The sequence below is a fragment of the Urocitellus parryii genome, chromosome 7, assembly GCF_045843805.1.
Source record: "Urocitellus parryii isolate mUroPar1 chromosome 7, mUroPar1.hap1, whole genome shotgun sequence".
Taxonomy (NCBI): Eukaryota; Metazoa; Chordata; class Mammalia; order Rodentia; family Sciuridae; genus Urocitellus; species Urocitellus parryii.
The window spans coordinates 141,879,637-141,902,596 of NC_135537.1; the positions used below are offsets into that span (position 1 = coordinate 141,879,637).

General features: G+C 36.6%; 1 protein-coding gene across 1 annotated transcript in view; it reads right to left on the minus strand.

Moving 5' to 3' along the window:
* Nlk (nemo like kinase) overlaps positions 1-19,616 on the minus strand; it is a 145,021-nt gene extending 125,405 nt beyond the window's left edge. Inside the window, exon 1 of the mRNA XM_026388925.2 lies at positions 17,993-19,616. Coding sequence (XP_026244710.1) covers positions 17,993-18,450 — 458 coding nt within the window. The 5' untranslated portion in view covers positions 18,451-19,616. The remainder of the gene's footprint in view (positions 1-17,992) is intronic.
* Positions 19,617-22,960: the final 3,344 nt, after the last annotated feature.

Here is a 22,960-nt window from a genome sequence, read left to right on the forward strand (position 1 = left end):
ACTATTCATAATAGCCAAAACGTACAAATAATCCAAATGTTCAGTAACCGATGGGTAAACAAAATCAAACACCCAAACAATGGAATATCAGCCATAAAAAGGGAAGAAGCACTGATACATACTATAACATAGTTTCTCCTCCTCTAAAAATTAGGCCACCACCATGTACTTCTTAGGGTTTTTGTTTTCTTTCTTCTTCTTATTTATTTATTTATTTAAATTTTGTGGTGCGGGGATCAAACCCAGGGCCTCCAGTGTGCTAGGAAAGAATTCTACCACTGAACCACATTCCCAGCCTGTCCTGACAGGTTTCTTTAGAGCACAAGTTATTATTTTAAAATTCAAAGTGAGAATCTGTAATATCATCTCACTAAATAACTACTAATGATAGATATCCTTCTAGACTTCTGAAACATATGAGTAATACTTGTTTATATCTTTTTTTTATTTGTTTATATCTTGAGGGACAGTCTCTGATACTTTCACTTTTATTGTGGACATCTTTCAAAGATACTCCATTATTTATAGATATTTAGGCTGCTTTCAATCTAGGAGGATTATAATAACATTAAATGGACATTTTTATAAATATATCTTTGTATCTAAATTCAATTATTTCTTTAGTCAAAAGGTGTGAACATAAAGAACATGTTCTCCATCAAGGCTCCATACATCTACACTATCATCAACAATTTGAGATTTTGCTATATCTGCAATAATGAAGGGAGTTATCACTTATTTTAAAATGTCAATCTACCTTCCAATGGCAAAGCATCTGGGAAAAAAATAATAAAATGTCAATCTAGCAGGTTAAAAGTATTACTTCATTTCTGTATTTCTTTATTAATGAAAGTAAGAATCCTTAATGTTTTTGAACATTATTTCTTCAATGAACTGTCCATTCTCTGGGTTTTGCCCATGTTCTGTTCACCTGTTCTTGTTGATTTTAAGAGCTCTTTAAATATTAAAGATGGGGCTGGGGATATGGCTCAAGCGGTAGCGCGCTCGCCCGGCGTGCGTGCGGCCCAGGTTCGATCCTCAGCACCACATACCAACAACGATGTTGTGTCCGCCGATAATTAAAAAATAAATATTAGAAATTCTGTCTCTCTCTCTCTCCTCTCTCACTCTCTCTTAAAAAAAAAAAAAAACAAACAAAGATGTTGTGTCCGCCGAAAACTAAAAATATATTAAAAATTATCTCTCTCCCTCTCTCTCTCCTTAAAAAATAAAAATAAAAAAAATTTTAAAAAAAATGGTCTAAAATCTTTAAAAAAAAAATAAAATAAATAAATAAATAAATATTAAAGATATTAACTTTTACTTTTCCTATTTTTCGTATGTGTTACCATATTTTCACCAAATTTTGATGATTACACTCTATATGGTATAAATTTCTTCACAGACAAATTTGATATTTTCTTTAAAGTAACAAGCTTTATTTCTCCAAGATTATAACAAAAGTTTCCAATATTATTTATTATTTTTTCCTCCCTCTTCATTCATTCTTTTTCTCTTCCTTCTTTGGAGGGGAGAAACTTTTATTTTTACATTAAAGTCCTCAATTCACTTGGACTTAATTTTTTTTTTTTTGTATATATATATATATATATATATATATATGTTGTAGTTGAACACATGCCTTTATCTTATTTATATGTGGTGCTCAAGATCGAACCTAGCGCCTTGCACGTGCTAGGGGAGCGCTCTTCTGCTGAGCCACAACCCCAGCCCCTGGACTTAAATTTTTGTACATGATACAGATCTAACTTCACCCCCACTTTAATGCTAGCTAAATATCCCCCAAAAGGTACAAGATAAACCAGTGGTATGTTAGAACTAGTTCACTACTGTACACGAAGATTATTACATTTTCTGAAATTTTGCAAGCTGATTGTGAATTATAGCCATAAAAACTATATTACATAAAGTTATAATGAAGTAACTCATATTTAAACAAAGGTATTAAATACTCAGAAATCATCTCTCCCTAATTATTTTATTATGATTTATGCTTTTACAGTTATTTAACATCTGTTTCACCTGAACGGCAAAAATACTGTATAATAGTACTGTATAATACTGTTTTCCAACTCAATATTTAGTGATTTCACACTGGTAGCTTGAAATTGGTTATTATAGTATTTACACTAAACGGTGAAAATTAAAATCAACAAACCCTACAAATTAGGCCTTTTTATTTTTCAGAGGCCCTGTTGCTAAACATATACCAGCATACCACTGAACTAAGTCATTTTTTTCTTTCCTAATTTTAAAGAGGACTCTATCACATAGCAAACTGCCATCTATTCATAAGTTTATAAAACTGCTGGGGTTTTGTTTGTTTGTTTGTTTTGTTTTGTCTTGTCTTGTTTTTAAGATACTGGTTATTGGGGCTGGGGTTGTGGCTCAGTGGCAGAGCGCTTGCCTTGCACATGTGAGGCACTGGGTTCAATCCTCAGCACCACATAAAAATGAAAAAACAAAATAAAGATATTGTGTCCATGTGTAGCTAAAAAATGTTAAAAAAAAGAAAAAGATACTGGCCTCAAGAATGCTAGGTCAGACCTATACAACTCAGCTACATCCCCAACCCTTTTTAAATTTTATTTTTTTGAGAGAGAATTTTTCAATATTTATTAATTTTTTTTTTTTTAGTTTTCGGTGGACACAACATCTTTGTATATGGTGCTGAGGATTGAACCCAGGCCGCACGCTTGCCAGGGGAGCGCGCTACCGCTTGAGCCACATCCCCAGCCCACCCTTTTTAAATTTTATGTTAAGACATGGTCTAATTAAGTTACTGCCCAGGCTGACTTCAAACTTGAGATCCTCTGGTCTTAGCTTCCTAAGCAGCTGAGATTTCAGGCATACACCACCACACCTAGCTTGCTTTGCTATGTTCTGATATATTAGATGAGACATTATAGTATCTATTAACTGAATCTTTGTTTTTCTAACATCACAGTGCTGCAAAGAAAAGGGTATTTTTCCTAAACAATGGCAAAAATCCTGTATAATAGTGTATTACTACATACTATTTTCCAACAATTTAATAACATTCTTTACATAGACTTTTAAAAGCAGTCTTTTATAAGTAAGGGATTATTTCTTTTGAAAATAAAGGGCAATCGTTAGAAATACAGTTGATTACCATGCACTTAGATTAAGGTCCTTATTCTTAAAAAAAAAAAAAAAAAACTCAAACAAAACCACTACCATAAGGCTTTGAAAACACCACTCTGAGTGTTCCCTCATACAAATTCTTCCACTGCCCAGGAAATAAGGTATATAAGTGACAGTACTCTTCTTTGAGAGTCACCATCACACACAGACAACATTAGAAACTTTCAACAACAAACACTTAATAAGCACCCAGCCTGGGACTGTGTTAGGCTCCAAACAAGCAAGTAAGACAAGATCCCAGTCTTTAACACTAATCTTTTAGTGAATGCCAGTAGAGAATGTGCCACAGAGTTTGTTTCATGAGCCCGGGAGAGAGAAAGAAGCAAAACCAGAGACTGACTTTGATGCATCTTCTAAGAATAAGCACCTACTTGAAGAGGGATTCAGAAGTATAAAAACTAATCATTTAAAGTTTGCACACCTAAAGAGTCAAGCTAATGTATGTTGGTAACCAGATCTTCAGCACCTTTCCAGGTAAACATTATAGTGTCATATTTTAATATCTTTCCTGCTGAGATAATTTAAGTAATTTATTTACAGATACTGACATCAACTGCATCAAGGAAAACTAGTTAACTGTGGCCTATATATTTCCTTACCTATTATAGTAATTTAGACTTGAGCTTCAACTATCTAATTCTATGGCATTTACATTACAAAACCACATTTGTAATATAATAGTTGAGTTGACCATAGAACCACCCTGTTTTGCAACCAAAACCAAGGATCTCACTTTCAAGAGCTTGTTGTCAATATATATGTGTTAAGCCTAATATCTCATATGGTAGCCTAAGGAACAAGCATAGCAACTGCTCTTTCCATACACAAAGCTGTGGCTTATTAGACACAGAAAGACAATTTCAACCATTTCCAATCATTAACTAACATTTCAGACTTTAAAATCTATTTCTTAGGGCTTTGTACTATATATAGAAATAATCATTATCCTTTGGGAAACAATGGCTCATTTACTGAAAATGAGTTTAACAAAGGAATTATTTGGTACTGAAAAAATACAGAGCAGTGAATTGGGTGACACAAATCAAAGCATCGTCAGTTCATATGACTATATTAGGGTAATTTACTTAAAAAAAAAACTACAGCAACTTAAAATTTAGCTTCAACAATGTAATAGCCTGAATCATGTCACATCATATCCTCTGTCACAGAATAGTGAAACTAGATCTTAAGATTCTTATTTTTAAAATGTTTCTTTAATTCTCAACCTGAGATAAATACCACAAAAAAGAAAAACTTTCCGGAACGGAATATTTCTATTCTGCCTGAAGCTTAGTTTTGACTGGTACATGTTTCAGTTACACATTTGATTCACACTGAATTTTCTTTTAAGTATTAAAAGAATAAACAGCACTCCAAAATAGTCACAAGCTTTAAAACTTATGTTCCTCCTCTAGTTGGAGAGCTAACAAAACTTTTTACATGGAATATGAGTTGATACAGTGACCAGAAATTTCTTAACATTGTAAGTCTAAATTTAATTGAAATTTAGTCTCACCAACTTCTGTAGAAATAGCCTCAAAGTAAATACAGCAAAAGTCTAATGCTAATCTACAAAAAGAGTTTATTGATATCAATGAATAATTCTTTTAAGTTTTCTAAGGCACACATTTTCTCAAAATATAAAAGTAGGAGACCATATATGCTCAAAATAGATATTCAACACAGTCACATTTAATATGAAACTACAGGCACACAGCTCATGACATTAAACCAGAAAACTTGAGAGTCACTGGCACACACAGAACAACCAACAGAGTACTTTAAATATTTATGATTTTTTTCAGGTGCATTGTTCTTGGCTTAATTTATAAAGTATCTTTATTCATTTTCTTATGCTTTTACAAGAACACTTTCTCCATTTTCAAAGGACAGTTAGTTGTCCTTTGAAAACTATTAGTATATTACTGGTAAAGCAGTAAAAGAGCAAGTTTTGGCTCAGCCCTCAACCAGTTGTGTGACCTTGAACAAATCTCTTAGCTTCTCTGAGTCTCAATTCTCCTATTTATAAAATGAGGGAATTAGACTAGATACAGTCTCAAGTATCTTCCAACTCAGTAATTCCTTTCAGGTAGAACTCCAGTCTTGTGAGAATGAAAAAGCCCTCAAAACAAATGGTCAAAATCTACCTTTACAATGTTAGTAAAACAAACAGGATACAAAATTGTAAATACAGTGTGATCATGATCCTAATTCTAATAATATTACAAATAGACCAAACTCACATTAAAAAAAAAAAAGACTTTAATATACCAAAATACCACCAGGGACAATCCCTGAGTTGTAGATTACAAACAACTTTTTTTTCCTTTTGGCTTTTCTGTATTTTTCAAGTGTCCCACAATAAATGTATTGCTTGATAAAAGTGAGAGGGACTTAGACAGGCAAAACCCTCCTTTTATGTGCTAAAGGAAATTAGCACATAAATTTACATTTGGAAATCATTCTAGAATTGGAATGAGATTCTCAAAAACAGAGATAAACAAAATTTTCTAGAGTCACATACCTGATATCTATCTATCAATAGTCATATAAAAGCTGCTGATTATTATCTTTGAATTAACAAGTTTTTAGGGGTTTTTTCACTTATACTAAAACTGATAGCAATTATAATTCTAAGACTTTACATATATTAATTCATTTAATCCTCACAATAACTCTACTATTACTAGATATACTGAAGACCATGAAGTAACTTGCCTGCAGCTAATGAGGGGCAGAACCAGATTAAATAAAGACAGTATGTCATCAGAATATAGATTCAACTTTTAAGCCAAACTGTCCCTTTGTACTTAAATGCTATCCTCCTCAGGTTACTCTTTATTGGTTTTGTTCTGAAAGTTCTTCTACTTTTCCTAAACTTGAGAGAAATAATACGTTAAGTACTGGGATTAAAAAGACTGGTCAGTCTGGCAAGGTGGCACATACCTGTACTCCCAGCAACTCCACCAGCTGAGGCAAAAGGATTGCAAGTTTGAAGCCAGTCTCAGCAATTTAGAGAGACCCTGTTTCAAAATAAAAAAAATAGAAACCGGGTGCAGTTGCGCATGCCTCAGCAACGGCAAGACACTAAGTAGCTGAGTGAGACCCTGTCTCTAAATAAAATACAAAATAGGACTGGGGATGTGTGGCTCAGTGGTCGAGTGCCCCTGAGTTCAATCCCTGGTAAGTATGTATAAATAAATGAATGAATGAATGAATGAATGATAAAAAGGACCAGGGGTATAGCTCAGTGGTAAAGCTGCACTGGGTTGAATCTACAGTACTTAAAAAAAAAAAAAAAGACTAGCCAAATTTCTTTTACTTGCTTAAAATTATAATACAATTCCAAGTTATTATTCTTTCAAATGCTTAGATGGGGGCAGGGGTAGAATTTAATCTCCATACATATCAGTAAGTGAATACCATAACACCTGAGGAATTAAATAGCATTAATTACTGTTTAATATTGAATGTTTTAATAAAGAAAAGTGCTTTATTGATTGACATTATTTATCAATCATGACTTTACAGAAAGTCACTAAAACCAACCGCTATACCTTTCTAAAATTTTTACCAAAATGTTTCAATTATGTTGTAACTAATTAGTTTGAGGTTTTAAAAGAATACATGTATACTTTGAACTGTGACTACAGTACATACCCAGTTAACTCCACAACAATCCTAACCACTATAACATTCAGAACCTGGGAAAACAATCAACTAAAGGCTGGTGAAAGGTTCTCACATAATTCTCCGAGACAATTCAAATCCAAACCAAGTATATGTGCGCCCCTTTTTCTGCACAGTACCCACATTATTTGCCAGTTTGTATGGTTCAATTTCCCCCACATCTTGGTAATCAGGTTTACTAAATTTCCAGTCCTGTTGAACTAACTATATTAAATCAATAGTTTCTTATTTTAAAAAATTAGAAAAGAGATGGAGGTAAAGAGAAGAAGAATAGGGGGAAAAATCTGCACCAGGCTCCTGTTAACTTAGATGTGTAATGAGACAATCACCAGATAATTGCACCCTTTGGGTACTTCTGTGCTAGTAAGATGATACAGTGAAATACAGTCACCTGGTTTTATTTCAATTTACTTAAACAATTTGCAAATCTGTAGCTCTCTGCCATGGTACATTAAGAAAATTAGCATGTAAGAAAAATCACCTGCTTATGTAAATTGGTGGATGATTTTTATCCAAGCACACACACACACACACACCAAAAAAAAAAAAAAAAAGCTCTAATCTGGGTCAAATGACTAATTTTATCTATTTGTTCAAATATCTCTCTTCACCTTTTCTCTGTAGCTCAAAGCAAGAATTTTAGGTCAAGGAATGAATAAACAAAAAGTTTCTGGCTTGTTCATTCCTCTATAAGGATTTGGCTGCCTGATACCACTGAGCTCTATATTACTTAAACTGAAAACAAGACTGAGAACCTTATTTGGATAATAAAACCACAATAGGAAGACAGGAAAGAAAAGAAATCAATGTGAGATAGCTGCTCTAATTGGGAAGGAAAGCAAACAAGGCAAGGATCAGGTATGAATTTTACCTTCTCTGTTACTTTAGGAAAGCAAGGTTTCAAAAAAGAAAATAGCTCAAGTAACTCTGCTCACAGGACAACTGCAGAGAACATCAATCCTGTTTCCTTTATAAGTATACCTGGTCAAGTTCTCCTAAGTTTGCCATAAATTAGATGAACGTTTATCTTGATCATTAATGACTGCCTTCCCAGTATGCACTGGTAATACTTACTCATCCCTGCCATGAACAACTAACTTCATCGGCTGATCCAGGCTGATTGCTCTAAAAGTAATCTTATCTCCATTAATAGTGATTGGTTCAAAAGTCATCATAGAATCCAATAAAGGCCACTAGGACTGTGCTGGCCAATAAGAAAGGCAGTACATAGGGCTATTGAACACCTAAAATGTAGCAAAATTCAAATTGAGATGTGTTGTTTGCATTAAGTACACATTTGTAATCCTAGCTACTTGGGAAGCTGAGGCAGGAGAATCACAAATATAAGGCCAGCCTGGGCAACTTAGCAAGATCCTATCTCAAATTTTAAAAAGGGCTGGAGATATAGCTCGGCAGTAGAGCACTTGCCTAGCATGCACAAGACTCTGGGTTCAATTCTTAGCACCCCAAAAGCAAAATGATGTACCCTGGATTTTTGTAGGCTTAGTATGAAAAAATGTAAAATATATCATTAGTCATTCTTACAGTAATTATAGGTTTAAATGACAATAGGTTGGATATAATAAATAAAAACAGAAACATTAATTCCACTTCTTTTTACTGTGGATGCTAGAAATGTAAAAATCACATAACAGCTTTAATTACTTACCTATTGGATAAATAACAGATTTATCTGCTGATCTGCTAGAGGCTTCCATAGAAGAGTTCCTTTCCTCTTACATAAGAGCTGTAGGTAATCACACTCCTTCTCTGGGCATTGTATGCCCTGAACTGCTACAGCCTTAAAGCTGTGTCAAGGGTCATTTTCCAAGAGGTCCATATGTAAACTAGTGAGTCCCTTGCCCAATTTCAGAATTTAAAAAAGACTCCAGAAAAATATTTTTATTTGACCTGCAAATTAAGCCCTGGCTTAATTTGCAGGTCAAATAAATCAATTTGCCTGATTTCTCTCTTCTTCCCCTACCCCTCTCTCTCTGTCTTCCTCCCTCTCTCTATCTCTGTCTCTCTGTCTCTGTCTCTGTCTCTCTCTCTCTCTCTCTCTCTCTCTCTCACACACACACACACACACACACACACACACACACAAAACAAACAAACAAACAACAATAAAAAAACCACTTAGTATTAGATTTTATTTGAAATTTTAAAATCAGGGATAGGGATGTAGATCAGTAGTAGAACACTTGGCTAGCATGCACGAGGCCCTGAGTTCGATCCCCAGCACTGCAAAAATAAAAATAAAAAATTTTTAAATCACTCTAAATATTTAAGAAAACAAGCAATTAAGGGGCTGGGGGATGTGGCTCAGTAGTAAATGGATTCAATCCCTGACAGGAAGGGAAGAAGAAAGGAAAAAAAGGTAAGTCTAAAACACTAAAAAGGTACAATACTGAAAGGAAAGCAGCATTCGCACATTTACATGTAGGGAAGAACTGAAGCAGGCTGTCCTCTACGATTGAACCACAACATATATATTCCTCGTCTATCAGAAATACAAGTCTTTAGAACAACTGAACATTTCAAATCTGATCTCAAATTTCAAAACTCTTATATAGAAGTCTCATTTTTCCTTTAAACAATTTTATAAGCTACTCAACAAGCTATTCTATAGTCCTGAAAAGAGAAAGTTGTTTGCTAGTTGTGGTCACTCACAGAATATACTTGCCCTCAAATAAGTGCACTATGCCTTACAAATATTAATGCCATTTTATAGTAGAATCTTAGAAAACATAGAACTGAAAAAATGAGCAAACCAAGGCTCAGAAAGCTTAAATAACTTTACCAAGGTCTTAGGATTGTTGGCAGCAAGGCTGGAACTAGAATACTTATCTACTAACTAGTTTAATGTTCTATTATTCTACCATTAATACATATAAATAAATTCTTCCCAAGGAAATGACACCTTGAACTTGATAAACATCAAGTCACCTGGTTTACTAAGCTAGGAACAAAAATTCAAGATTTGAAAGAATTTTATTAATAAAAACAAAATGCTGCTATACTTAAAACATTATAATCAAACGTGCTATATATGTGTTTATATGTTATATGTGTACACGTATATATAGTATGTATATATATGAATGTATGTTATGATTTCCCCACTTTAATACACATATAAAGGGGGAGTGGAAATCAAACAAAATCTCTCTCTCAAAAGCCATCAATAATCTATTTGATATATGCAATGGTCTTTTCTCCCCCTCATTTTCTTTGACTTTTTATATGTAGCAAAGATCACTCCCATCCTCCTAACAATTTTCCACCATACTGGGTTGTCATTCACTGTGAATACGTTTATTACCTGATTGTGCTGTACTTGGGCCTCCAGTAACTTCACTTACAACAAAACATTCCCTAAGGCTCAGAGGGCCTCAGTTATCTCTACCCTTCTATTTATAAAGCAGAATTAAATCTGACCAAGTCACTATCTTACTTAAAGTAAGATAGTTGACATTAAAGTCTCAATAGTTGACATTTGCAGGGAGGGTTTCAATCTCTTTTCATTCTCCACCAATTAAGGGTTTTTTAAAAATATTTTTAAGTTGTCGATGGACCTTTACTTTATTTGTTTTTATTTATATGCGCTGCTGAGAATCAAACCCAGTGTCTCACGCATGTTAGGCAAGCGCTCTACCACTGAGCTACAACCCAGCACCTCTTATGGTTTTTAAGACATTGTTCTCAATCATTCCCCTTGTGAAATTGTAATTCTTTAGGTATGCTGTATATCTTTTTTCTTTTTTTTCTAATTGTTTGATAATTTTTATTTCTTCTTTTTACTTATACATGACAGTAGAATGTATTTTGACATCCATATATAGAGTATAACTTCACATTCTTGTGGTTGTAGATGATGTGGAGTTAAACTGGTGTGTATTCATATATGAACACAGGAAAGTTATGTCCGATTCATTCTACTGTCTTTCCCATTCCACCCTCTCTCCCTTCCCCCACACTCCCCAGCCATCAGTCCAGTGTGCTGTATATCTCTTTATGTGGTGTAGGTAGATATGTGCTTTATTTACGAAAAGAATAAGATTCTTGCCCTCCCATCCCTGCCACAAAATCCTCAACTCTTCAGCATGACATTAACTCCAGCCTGGTGATCTCCTGCATTCACCCAGAATGCCCTTTCCCATTGGTTGACTCCCATTCTAAAACCTTTAAAAAAGGTAAAGTAGTATCAGGAGAATGGTAGTACCAAACTTACACGTAGGAAGAAAGTGACTGCCCATTTATTTGTAAAATAGGAAGGCTTTCCTCCACAATTTAAGTATTACCTATTTTAGGAAGTGTCTATGCTCTCCATAGAAATCCCTTCTTTATGCTCCTCTAATGTCCAGAAACTATCTCTACTGCTGTATTTATGGCACTGAACTATAATTATCCATGTACAAATCTATCTCCCAGACTAGGGAGATTAATCTTTAATCTCTATCATCCAGAAGAGTGTCTCATAAATAGTCCACATACAATAAATGAGTTTTATAAGAAAATGTGAAAATAATATATCCTTATTTAATGTTTCAAATTTAGTTTCAACTCTTCACTAAGGATATGGATTCCCGGGCTGGGGATGTGGCTCAAGCGGTAGCGCGCTCGTCTGGCATGCGTGCGGCCCGGGTTCGATCCTCAGCACCACATACCAACAAGATGTTGTGTCCGCCGAGAACTAAATAAAATAAATATTTAAAAAAAAAAAGGATATGGATTCCCTGAAAGTAGAGGTGTATTATTTTTTCATACTATTTACTTGCCTATAAACTCCTTCAAGGAAACATCATGACGTAAATATCCCCAAATCTCAGTATCAAGCACAACAGAGATAACAAAAGAAGCTTGATGGAGGTTTACAAAGTTATTCATAGAACTAAATATCCTCATTTACTACCTACAAAAATGCTGGTCCACAGCAGGTTGACAATAAAAATACATGGACTAGTATGTTCCAAAAGTGTCAAAAGCTTTCACTGTCTTATTGTAGATATTATTCAATTAGCCCAACTAATTTAAAACACAGAGGTAAAACTGGGTTTAGGTAAAGATCACCATGGCCGACATTCTTGTAATACTACCTATACTCATACCACTGCAACTAAATATTAAAGTTCAATCTCACCATAATTTCTTTTGAAGTCATCTTTCCATAATGTCAGAGTGCCAGAATTGTTGTTAATGTTTCTTGGCTAAGTATGTCAGAACTACCAATGAAATCTATCATGACTCGTCACATGCTCATTGGCAGTTATAACTGTTGCCTCAGGCACTCTGTTACTCCTAAGCAACAACAGGATCAAACTGACAGCTATTTTAGTTAGGAAATCATTGTTGACCCAATCAACAAATAATTCATTGTGGTATTATGGATGCATAGAGAATGATAACTATAATCTTGTAATAAAACAGTTTTTGCCCACCAGCTTCATCCCATTTACTGGTTAGGTGACAAATGGAAATTTTTCTTTGGTCATAACAATTTCTATCAATATTAAGGAAAACACAGTATATGAACAGCTGATTCTTGAATTGCTAGGATATCAACAAGTCTAATAACCAAGGATAGCCACTCAATTATACTATAGAAATCATAACTCCGCCACACCAAGGTGTTTGTTCCAGAACTCCAGGAAAGAACTTTTAATATCAAGGAAAATTTCTATAGCTGCCCATGCTTTGAAGGTAAAACCCCAGAATTCTATAAGCATTTATCCAGGTAATGCATTTTACAAATATTCTCCTCTAGCATAGCAGATGAAAGGGAACTAACTCTATTTGCTCCCTTTTCTCTTTCTGGACTTAACACCAGTGGTACTAACTGATGGTTAAAATATTTAGAGAAACCTTTTAAAAGACTATGTTTCTGAAATGTCTTTTTTAAAAAAATTGTCTTCCTTTTCTAGGCTGATATTCAACAGTATAACATGAAATTTCTCCCCAAGCATAAAATAAGTTTCTTTTGTGTGTGTGTGTGTGTGTGTGTGTGTGCGCGTGCGCGCGCTATGGTTTTATTTGTGTTTTGTGAACATAATCTGGATAATCTTGTCAGGAGTTTAAATTCAAAATGATTTTCAGTGTTACAGGATATGGGGTTTCAATCACCAAGAAACTGGTGCATATCATTAGATTGTGCTACTTTTATTCTTTACTTTCTTGTCTTTCTCTATTTGTGACCATGAACCTGCAGTTTCTAAAAGTAAGTTCATTTGTAGTAGAAATTAACAACATACATCTCCACATTTCTAACTTCACTAGGCTGCTTTGTTATGTCTAGAAGAGCAACTGTTCCCTTTTTATGGTGTAGGCTCTGCTTCTTCAAAGCTCTTTTCACAAAGCAGACCCCTCAAAGAATCCAGCTGTGGCTGTTAATCTTGGCTGGTAGTAGAGAAACTTCTCAACACTACAGATTCTTAACCTGTAAAACATAGTTAATATCAAAATACATTTGCATATACTTCTCTTCCTGATGCAGCTAACTCCGGGATTTTCCCTAACATATATCCCAAAAGCACCCCCATATTTTAAAATCATAGTTAGGTATTTACAGAGTAAGAAGACTAGAGAAATCATCAATGGTGGGGAGGGGAGCTCTAATTTTCACAAGAAAGAGGAACAAGCTAGACAATCTCTGCCATGTATAAGCGTTTACACTGAATAATTTTTCATTGAATTAAACACATTTCCCCCACCTCACTGCGATCTTCTTTAGCAATTCACACTTTCTCATCCAAACACAAATAAAATGAATTTCCACTAAAGCTGAACTTTACCAAAAAGCCTGTCCTTTACTTGCTACGTTCTGAAAAGAAAAAAATAGTTCCCTTCCCAGTATATAAAACTTCCCAGTGTATAAATCTACAATACTTTCTAAAACAGTGCAGATGATCTGACTAGAACACCTACCAAATACACAGTAACATGAATTTTTTTGTTAGTTTTTAATTAACTAAGAAAACAGGACAGAATATTTGCCCCTTGGCATTGAATCTGATCTTCTTTTCTTTCCCTGGCATATAGTACCACTAAGTCATGCCTCCAAGAGTCTGCATGTTGATTTCACCTGGTAAATCGGACAAATCCATGAGGACTGTCCATGCACATTAACAAAATAGTTTGATTTTTCTACCAACAATAACTACAATAAGAACATTTATTGAGGGCTTACTGTGTGCTTGATAGTGTACTCACTGGTTTATAAGGATTACTTCATTTAATCCTCATACCAATCCTGAGATAAGCACTATCATTATCCCCATTTTATAAATGAGGAACAGAATGGGTAAATAATTTATCAAGATCACAGAGTTAGTAACTAAATATCACTACAGTGAAGCTTAAGTTTTGAAAGATAAAAGTAACCTGCTGAAGGTATTAGAATAATAAGATTCAAAGCTCTCCAACTTTACTTGAAGTACAAAGACAACAGACCTAATGAATCCCAAAATCTTTGATCTTTTAATTAATCAGACAAGTCAAAAACCAAAACACTAATTTTATCAAATAGAGGCTTTTCCCAGACTCACTTTTGTCAAGGCAGCATGTGCCATTAATCCAATCTATATTTTACATTGCCAATGTCAAAAACTGTCTGAGCAGTCCTCAAAATGCTCTCATGTGGTCAACTTATTGCAATTCTTAAATAAAAGTATACACTTCATAACCCCCCTGAAGCTCTTTGTCCCAAAGTTGTCATACTTTTTAAAGCACAGTATTTTTCTCTGGCAAATGTGCACTACACTGTACAAAAAGGTACATTTTATATTCTATTCACCAAATGAGTGAGATTACTGTTTGTAGGCTGTTATGTGTTTTCATTTTTAAAATGTCCATATGAGCATCTGGAAACATTGACATCTGATAACAAAGGTAGAATTAAATATGTTTTGATAACCCATAAGCAACTCTATCACTGGCAATGAATATATCTGAAGCTAACCCATGATCACATTACCAGGTAAACTAGAGATAAAACATAGCAGACAGTTGTTAATGAAACCTTAATTGAACTGTCAAAGCACCATCTTTACCAGCAACCTAATAGGTAATTCACTTCTTTTATACAACTGTCCAATATTGATAAGTTATCCCACTAGTTAAATTCAGCAGAAAGATAATCAAGTAAACTAAAGTGTTCCATAATAAATCTGAATGGTAAAATGCTGCATCACGGAAAAATAAATATAAAATAAAATGCTATATTACTTCTATAAATATCTCTTTTCTACATGTAAAAACAAAATTCCTTAAAATTACAAGTCACTTTTTTAACCATCAGATAGTATCCCTGAGTGCATGTCCAGAAAAATAAATTGAGAGCAGATATGGCTCCTTGTCATATGCTACGCCAGAAGAATACCTGCAAAATGTACTAATGAATGCATGTTTGAATCTAAGTGGATCTCATGATACCCAGGTAGTTATATGGTGCATTGAATCAAGTGATATACCATTGGAAGAACATTTTTATGTTTCATTTTAATCATTTTAGAAAATAGTTATTTCAGACTCATAAGATACCTCTCAAATTAAAAAAATCCTATTTCAGTACGAAGTGGAAAAAAAAACTAATTAATGTCTTGAGTTTCAGAATACTAGTGCAAATTCACACTGGTTTGGTTTTTAATCTCTAGTTTTAACAGTCTTACTCAGCACTTAATTCCAAATACATTAAGCAATTCAGACAACAAAATCATCAATATGTAAATATAAAAATAGAAAAGTATTTGCATATTAAAAACACACACTTGGGAACTCTTTCCTTTCTTCATGTTAAATTGTATTTTACCAGAAATAGTTGATAAAAATACTCAATGAGGAAACAAGGAAAAACTTGGTTAAAAAAAAAAAAAAAAGACCAGATCATCAGAGGATACAGCCATGTAAGGACACAATGAGCTAGCGGCCACCTACAAACTGAGAAGCCAAGCCTCAGAAGGAACCAAACCTGCTAACACCCACATCTTGGACTTCTAACCTTCAGAACTGTGAGAAATAAATTTCTGTTGTTTAAGTTAAAACAAAGAAGAATCTGCCTAGGACACCAAATAACAAAGCATTAAAGACAATTTAGCAGTGTGCTAGTTGCTAGGGAGAAAAAGAAGTACTTTTGTAGATTCAACCCTAACCTCAAAGGGCTTACAAATGCAGTCAGTGAGACAAGGCAAACATGAAACAACTGTATTCAAAAGAAGATGTAGTGCACAGAGGCAAATGTCAAGTCCATGGTATGTTCCACAGGTCAATCAAGGAAACTCTAGAATGATTCAAATCAAATACATTTAGATTTTCAGATATGGGTGATTTGTATTACACACTATCAGAATGTTTGCTATAAGAAAAGTTCTTCACCACCTTGACCCTTTAAAAAAAATTTTTTTTCTCCTGTACTACAAACTTGAAGTTAAAACTTCTAAAACTTAAGCTTCTACTTCACATTACCTTTTGGTATAAATGTAAGTGAATAATGCCTTTAGAATATACTCAAGAATGCTGCAACCTGTTTCCCTTTCAGTATCCCTAGTTCTTAGCATTAAATGCAAAACATTAAAATGAGAACATTCAGAGTTTAAGAAAGAAAAAAATCCAAATTCTCAAAAATAAGTAAATCAATGACAAAATTTAAAGAAAGGAACAACTGTTTTCCTGTATCTCCTCTTAGCCCCCAAAGCTTAGAAATCCTCAAGAGTTAAGCAAGGAATGGAAGTTCATAGTGAAATCCCTGAGAATAGGCTATGGAAGGGAAAAGAGGAAGACAGGAACAGGCAGGTCTCTAGGCAAAGTGACTGAAGAGGTACCATTATCAGCTATATTCTTTCCCATTAGGAAACCCACACACCTTGGAGAAAGGAGAATGCAGCAGCAGCAATCTCCATGAAGAGCAGCTGAGAAAAACTGGACTCTACTAGTTTTTTAAAAAAGAAGAGGAAGAAGAAGATGAAGAATCAGATCATTTAGCTGTCTAGGTTATAAAATCTGAACTATAAAGATAGCAAGTTATAATGCAAATGGTACTCATCAATTTTAGCCTCAAAACAAGGACAAAAGGAGATATTTACCAAGGTAGTTCCAGAGTTCACTTTCCTGTTGTGACGGGGTTTTTTCCCAGACATTAACAAGAATCTATTTTTGAAAGCACTGAAAATACCAATTCACCTATCCACACTGGAATCTTTAATCCTTAAAAAATAAAACCTAGTTCACTCTATTTTTGATAGGCATAAATTTTATTATAAACTATACTCTTTAAGAAGGGCAAATAGAACAAAATGTTGCATTTCAAAAACCCATAGACTTTCAAAAAATATCCTAGCACTAGCAAAAGTAAAGCAGTTTTACTTGTTTGAAAAGTATACTTCCTACAATAGCAACTGACCAAGGGATTAAAAGCAACTTAAGAGGCACTAAGTGACACTAAAACATTACACCAAATGTGGGCCACTGCATAGCTACAGTCTACTAACCTCATTTGTGGTACTCATGTGTGATGCTATATTTAATGCATTCTTATCAGAAAGCTAAAGCTACATACTTCCCAACTGTAGCTTTATGTTTAAAATAAATCACTCAAGCAGTGATTTTAACTGGTTCAACTATGAAATCTACCTTCCTTGTGGGGATCAAGATCACAAAATAAGGCACAAAAAGATGTAAAGGATGAGAAAGTAGTGATGAGAAGACTATTCCAAAGGAATCAAGTTGGTTCAGTCATTTTGGCATTGGCTGCAATTGGGCAACTATGTAAATTCAATCAAACCCATGAGAGATGACCAAGGTCTTTGTAGGAATAAGTATTTCATACCTTGATCTACTGATCTTGACTTGTCAGTGACTTGCTGACTTTCTGAATAGGAAAGTTTGGTTGTCAACAAACTTATGTATGTCACTCATGAGAAGAAGCTCCACCAAAATCTGCCATGACTCAAAAGCATAGGCCTAAGACAGCCAACGTAATAGGCCTATGTAAGTGAGGGTGGCTTCCTACAGTTGAGTAGCTTGCTTCACTATGGTCATGTGGAGAAAACCATGAGGAATGTCTCTCCCAATCAGAACCATGAGGAGACACCACAAGAAGTTGTGCTTCTCTTTTGATACTCACCAGACAACACCAAAGGCTCCATATCCAATAGGTCTATCCGGCTCAATATCCAGCTGCTGTTGTGGATGATGCGAGTGCTGATGATGGTGCGCCTTAACTGTAGCAGCTGCGGCAGCCTGTACCTGAGCTGGGGCTGCTGCAGCTGGTCCAGGAGCCTGACCCGGTGCCGGTGATGGGAAATATGGCTGTTGCTGCCCAGGGTTTAACATGGCTGCAGCTGCGGCCGCTGCTGCGGCTGCCGCAGCAGCCGAAGAGGTATGCTGCTGTACAGGGTGTACAGCAGCAGCCGACCCCGGATGAAGATGGTGTTGAGGGTGATGGTGGTGGTGAAGGTGAGGAGGAGGAAGGTGTGGAAGGTGGTGGTGATGGTGGTGGTGGTGACCTGCTGCTGCTGCAGATGTACCGCCATTGTAAGCCGCCATCATTTTTGCGTTGGCTCGTGCGCCACAAAGAGACATTCAAAAAAATGCCCTTTGATTGGAAAGCAAACTGGGTCAAGCTGTCATTTGGCCATTTAAAAATGAAGAAAAACCACTCACTCCACCTCAAAAATCATAGAGTGTAACTGGCTTTATGTCTTCATCAGTCAATCCAAACAAGTTAGAGGATCTTGGTGTTTGATTTTTGGGTGAGCGTATGTGGAAAGGTGTAGGTTGCCAAAAAAAAGGGGGGGAGGGGGGAAAGGAGAAAAAGAAAAGAAAAAAGGAAAAAAGGACCCCTTCCCCCCAGGATTCCTGCCACAAGTGGTACTAAAACTCCATTCTTACTTTGGGGGAGGCTCCAACTTTGAATATGGGAATAAAGGCCAAACCTCCCGACCCCCTGAACTCCACACACGAAAAGGATCAGGTAATACACCACCCTTGGAATCTTGTAAGAGGGTTGACTCATCTACCCCTTCCATTCCCACATCCTTTTCTAAACACCTACCACCTCCTCAAAAACACAATTTTTTAAAATTCCAACCACCCTAAATAAAAAAAGACGGGGAAATTTTCAGGGAAACCAGCTTCCAGCTTCCCCCCCCCTCGAACTCTCAGGCCTTCCTACATCTCCCCCTATTCTTAGTCTGGTTGACCTGATATGGGGGGGGGGGGGGGTGTACCAAACTTTCCTGGGCAGAATGAGCCAGGGAAGAAGGTTGGAGGAATAAGTGAGGAAAAGAGGCGACAGGCAGGGCAGAGAGGAGAAAAGAGAACCGGGGCAAAAGTAAAGGTAAGGAGGTGCAGGGAGGAATGAAAGAGAGATGGACAGCACTCGGACGCCCAGACAGAGGGAACCGCCCCGGTAGGAGGTTAGGGTCCCGGGGCCAAAGAATAGGAGCCCCGGGAGGCGGGCGGGGTACGATCGGAAGCGGGCTGACTCCTGCCCCCGCCGCCGGCTGCTTCTGCTGAGGAGGGTTGGGGGGGAGAGCGGGTGGGTCCCCCCGCGCGACGGCCCCTGCAGGGCTTAAGGCTGCTCCGTCTCCCCCCCTCCCCCCCTCCCGGCTTCCGTCCCCGCGGCTGCTTTCTCCTCAGCCGCTGCGGCCGCTTTCTCCTCAGCCGCCGCCTCCTCAGCCGCCGGTGCCGCCGCGGCCGGACTCACCTCCCCTAGCAAAGCCGGATAGAGCGGAGCCAGCGGCGGACACGCGCAACCAGCCGCCGAGGCCCCGCCCCCGCCTCACACTGACCGGTTGCCCTGGCCAATCCACGCCCACCTGTCCGCGTCCGCCTCCAATCCTGGGCCGGGAGCTTCAGACAGGCGCACTGTTCGACCAGTGGCAACAAGGTGTGGGTCTCCTGGGGAAATCCCGCCCCCGATCCGGGATGGGCAGACAGAAAGACCAATCAGAAGGCAGAGTTTGGTCTGATAGACAAAGCTGAAAACCAATTAAAAATCAAAGATCTCCGTGACATTTTCTTTCGCCTCTCTCCTCTTTTCTTTTTCTTCTTTTATTTTTTTGGCAGGAGCAGGAAGCTGCGTGCTAATCCCGCCTGCAAAAGCTGGAAGAGAGGGGAGGAATGAAAGAGCCAATCATGAGCCAGGAACAAAGAACTGAGCAACCAATCCTCGGGTTGAAGACAAAGTAGGCTGGAACTGGGGCCAGATAGACATATGATTTGACAAATGGGAAAAAAGATTGGCTTAAGTCCCGCCTTTGAGATCTGCTATAGGGCAGGATTGTGGGGAATTTGCTGTCATATCAGAGACGAGCTCCTCAAGGGGCGTGGCCAAATAAAAGGGGTGTGGCCTATCAGGGGGCGGGACCGAGCCTAGAGGGCGTAATCCAAATCATCACTGGTCCATTGATAAGAGCTATCTAGTTACTATCCATTGTAAGACGTAAGGTGTGGAAAGATGAGAAGAGGTTTGGGAAAAAAAAAAAAAAAGGAACGTTGAGCCTCAGAAACTAAATGTTCAAGGTTACCCAACAAGACAGGCATAGAAGAAGCTCAGTAGACTGACAGTTCATAGCCAGTGACTGGTCCAACATGGTTAATTTGATCTTGACCATAAAGAGGCGTTATCTCCAGCATTCAGAACTTCCTCTCAACAGATGGTAAAGCTGTTGGTACGAATTAAAACCAAAAAATAAAAATAAACTTAACCACAAAAATAGTAATTGTCTCCCAAATTTTCTAATCAAGTAAGTTCTAGTCATTGAAATCTTGCTAAAATAAATCATCCTTTTACATTATTTCACTTATCTGAATTAACTCTTCTTTTAAAATGTGAAATAATAAACTTAAGAAACCTTGTTGTTTTGGGTTTTTGGTCCTAGAGATCAAACCCAGGGCCTGTCATGCTAAGAATATGCTCTACCACTGAGCTGCACCCCAGCCAAAACCTTTTTTTTTTTTTTTCACTAAAACTGTAATCAGAAACCTGGAAATCATCTTTGAGTCCTCCCTGCCTATTCACTATTCTTCCAATCAATCATCAAATCTTAAATACTTCTAAATATCCCTCCTCCTTCCTCTCCCATCACCACAGCGTTACCCAAATTGACACCACTAACATCTTTAATACATCTTGGCTACCCTCCTTTAAACCATCCTTTGCTGAGGGGAAAGTAACATTTTGAACTCTCATCGTCCAGAAAGGAGGCTAATGTTGAGGACACTACTACCAGAACTTCCACTGCTTTGACCACATTTCAAATGTATGGCCTTCCAGCCAAGATGCCACAATTTCATGTTATTGGAGCATTGGTTGCCCCCTGGGGGTTTCAGCTCTAAGTTTGAACCAAAAAAAGAAGGGATGTGCAGATCTCTACAGAAATTATGATTCCATCAAAGAGGAGATGAAGAAGGTTGGTATCTTTCAAAGTAAAAAGTGATTTTAGAATGTAAAGAATTTCTTTCTATTGCATTTTGTAGATGTTTGTCACTGACCTGTGTTCTTGATCTATGAAACATATGAGGTAAAGAACAGTTTTCTTGATAACCAATTAGCAAATAAATAAATAAGAAGTAAAAATATAGTAGTACTCTCTTATCTGAGTTTTCACTTTCCATCAATTTCAGTTATCCATGATCCACTTCAGACCAAAAATATTAAATGGAAAATTCAGAAATAAACAATTTGTAAATTACAAATGGCACACCAGTCTGAGTGGTGGGATGAAATCTTAAGCCATCCCACACTGTATACTTGCTCTCTGTTTACTTAGTAGCCCTCTTAACTATTATACCAGTGGTCACCATGCTTAAGTCATTCTCCTCACATCATCTCATCACCTTGGCATCATTTCATCACAAATCATCAGAAGAAAAAGGGTCAGTATAGTACAATGATATATTTTGAGGGAAAAAGACCATGTTCACATAGCTTTTATTACAGTATATACAACATGCAGTTGAACATCCCTAATTTGAAAATCCAAAATTGGAAAGCCTCCAAAATCTGAAACTTTTTGAGGGCCAGTGTGATGCCACAAGTGAAAATTTCCACTCCGACTTCATATAACAGATCATAGTCAAAACACAGACACAGCTGGTGTGGTGCCCCACACCTGTAATCCCAGAGGCTTGAGAGGTTGAGGCAGAAGGGTCACAAGTTCCAAAAAATCTATACTATATACTGTTCCAAAATCAACCAAAAAATGGTCCTTTGTTTTGGACAAAATGCTTCTGGTCCCAACATTTTGAATAAGGGATATTCAACCTGTATTTGTCCTATTTAATAACTACTCATAACTAGTTATTGTTATTAATCTCTTACTGTGTCTAGTTTTTAAATTAAACTTTTAAGATTACATGATTTTTTATATTTTAATTGTTAATTTATTTAAGTCCATAAATGTATATGAAAATATATATATATATATATATATATATATATATATATATATATTGTTTAGGAATTGCATTGTTATTATCTACAATTTCAGGCATCTGCTGAGGGTCTTGGAATGTTTCCTCTGCAAATAGAGGGAAATAGTGTACACATCTGACCGTGCCTCTACCCTTGAATAAAGTCAATAACACTAAGTAGCCTGGCCTGACATGGTTTCTACCTACTTCAAGGACCTTATCTCTCATCTCCACACTCTATACTTCAGACATTCTGAACTTCGTTCAGTTCTTCAAATGCTTTGTTACCTCCCAACCTTCACTGCATATCTTCAGTTCAAAACAATCTGTACCCATGTTCCATTCCTCTAATTCCTCCTTCTAGTGTTCATGTAAAATTTTCCTGCAAAGCTTTCACTACCCCTGTTCTAGATTATGTGTCTGTGTTGTATATCTTCATGGCACTGCCTCCCTCATAGCACTGAGAACTCTACATTTTAGTTGCTTTATTGAGTTTGACTCGGACAGAGAGTTTGTCTGCCTTACTCAGTGTCATATGCCTAATTCCTAGGACATTGCCTGAAGAAGGTGAAGACACTAAAGATTTACATGAGTTACTGAATATCAGAGACCAGGTATAAATCCAAGTCTGTCATTTACTAGCTCTATGACTTAGACAATTTGATTAGCCTTT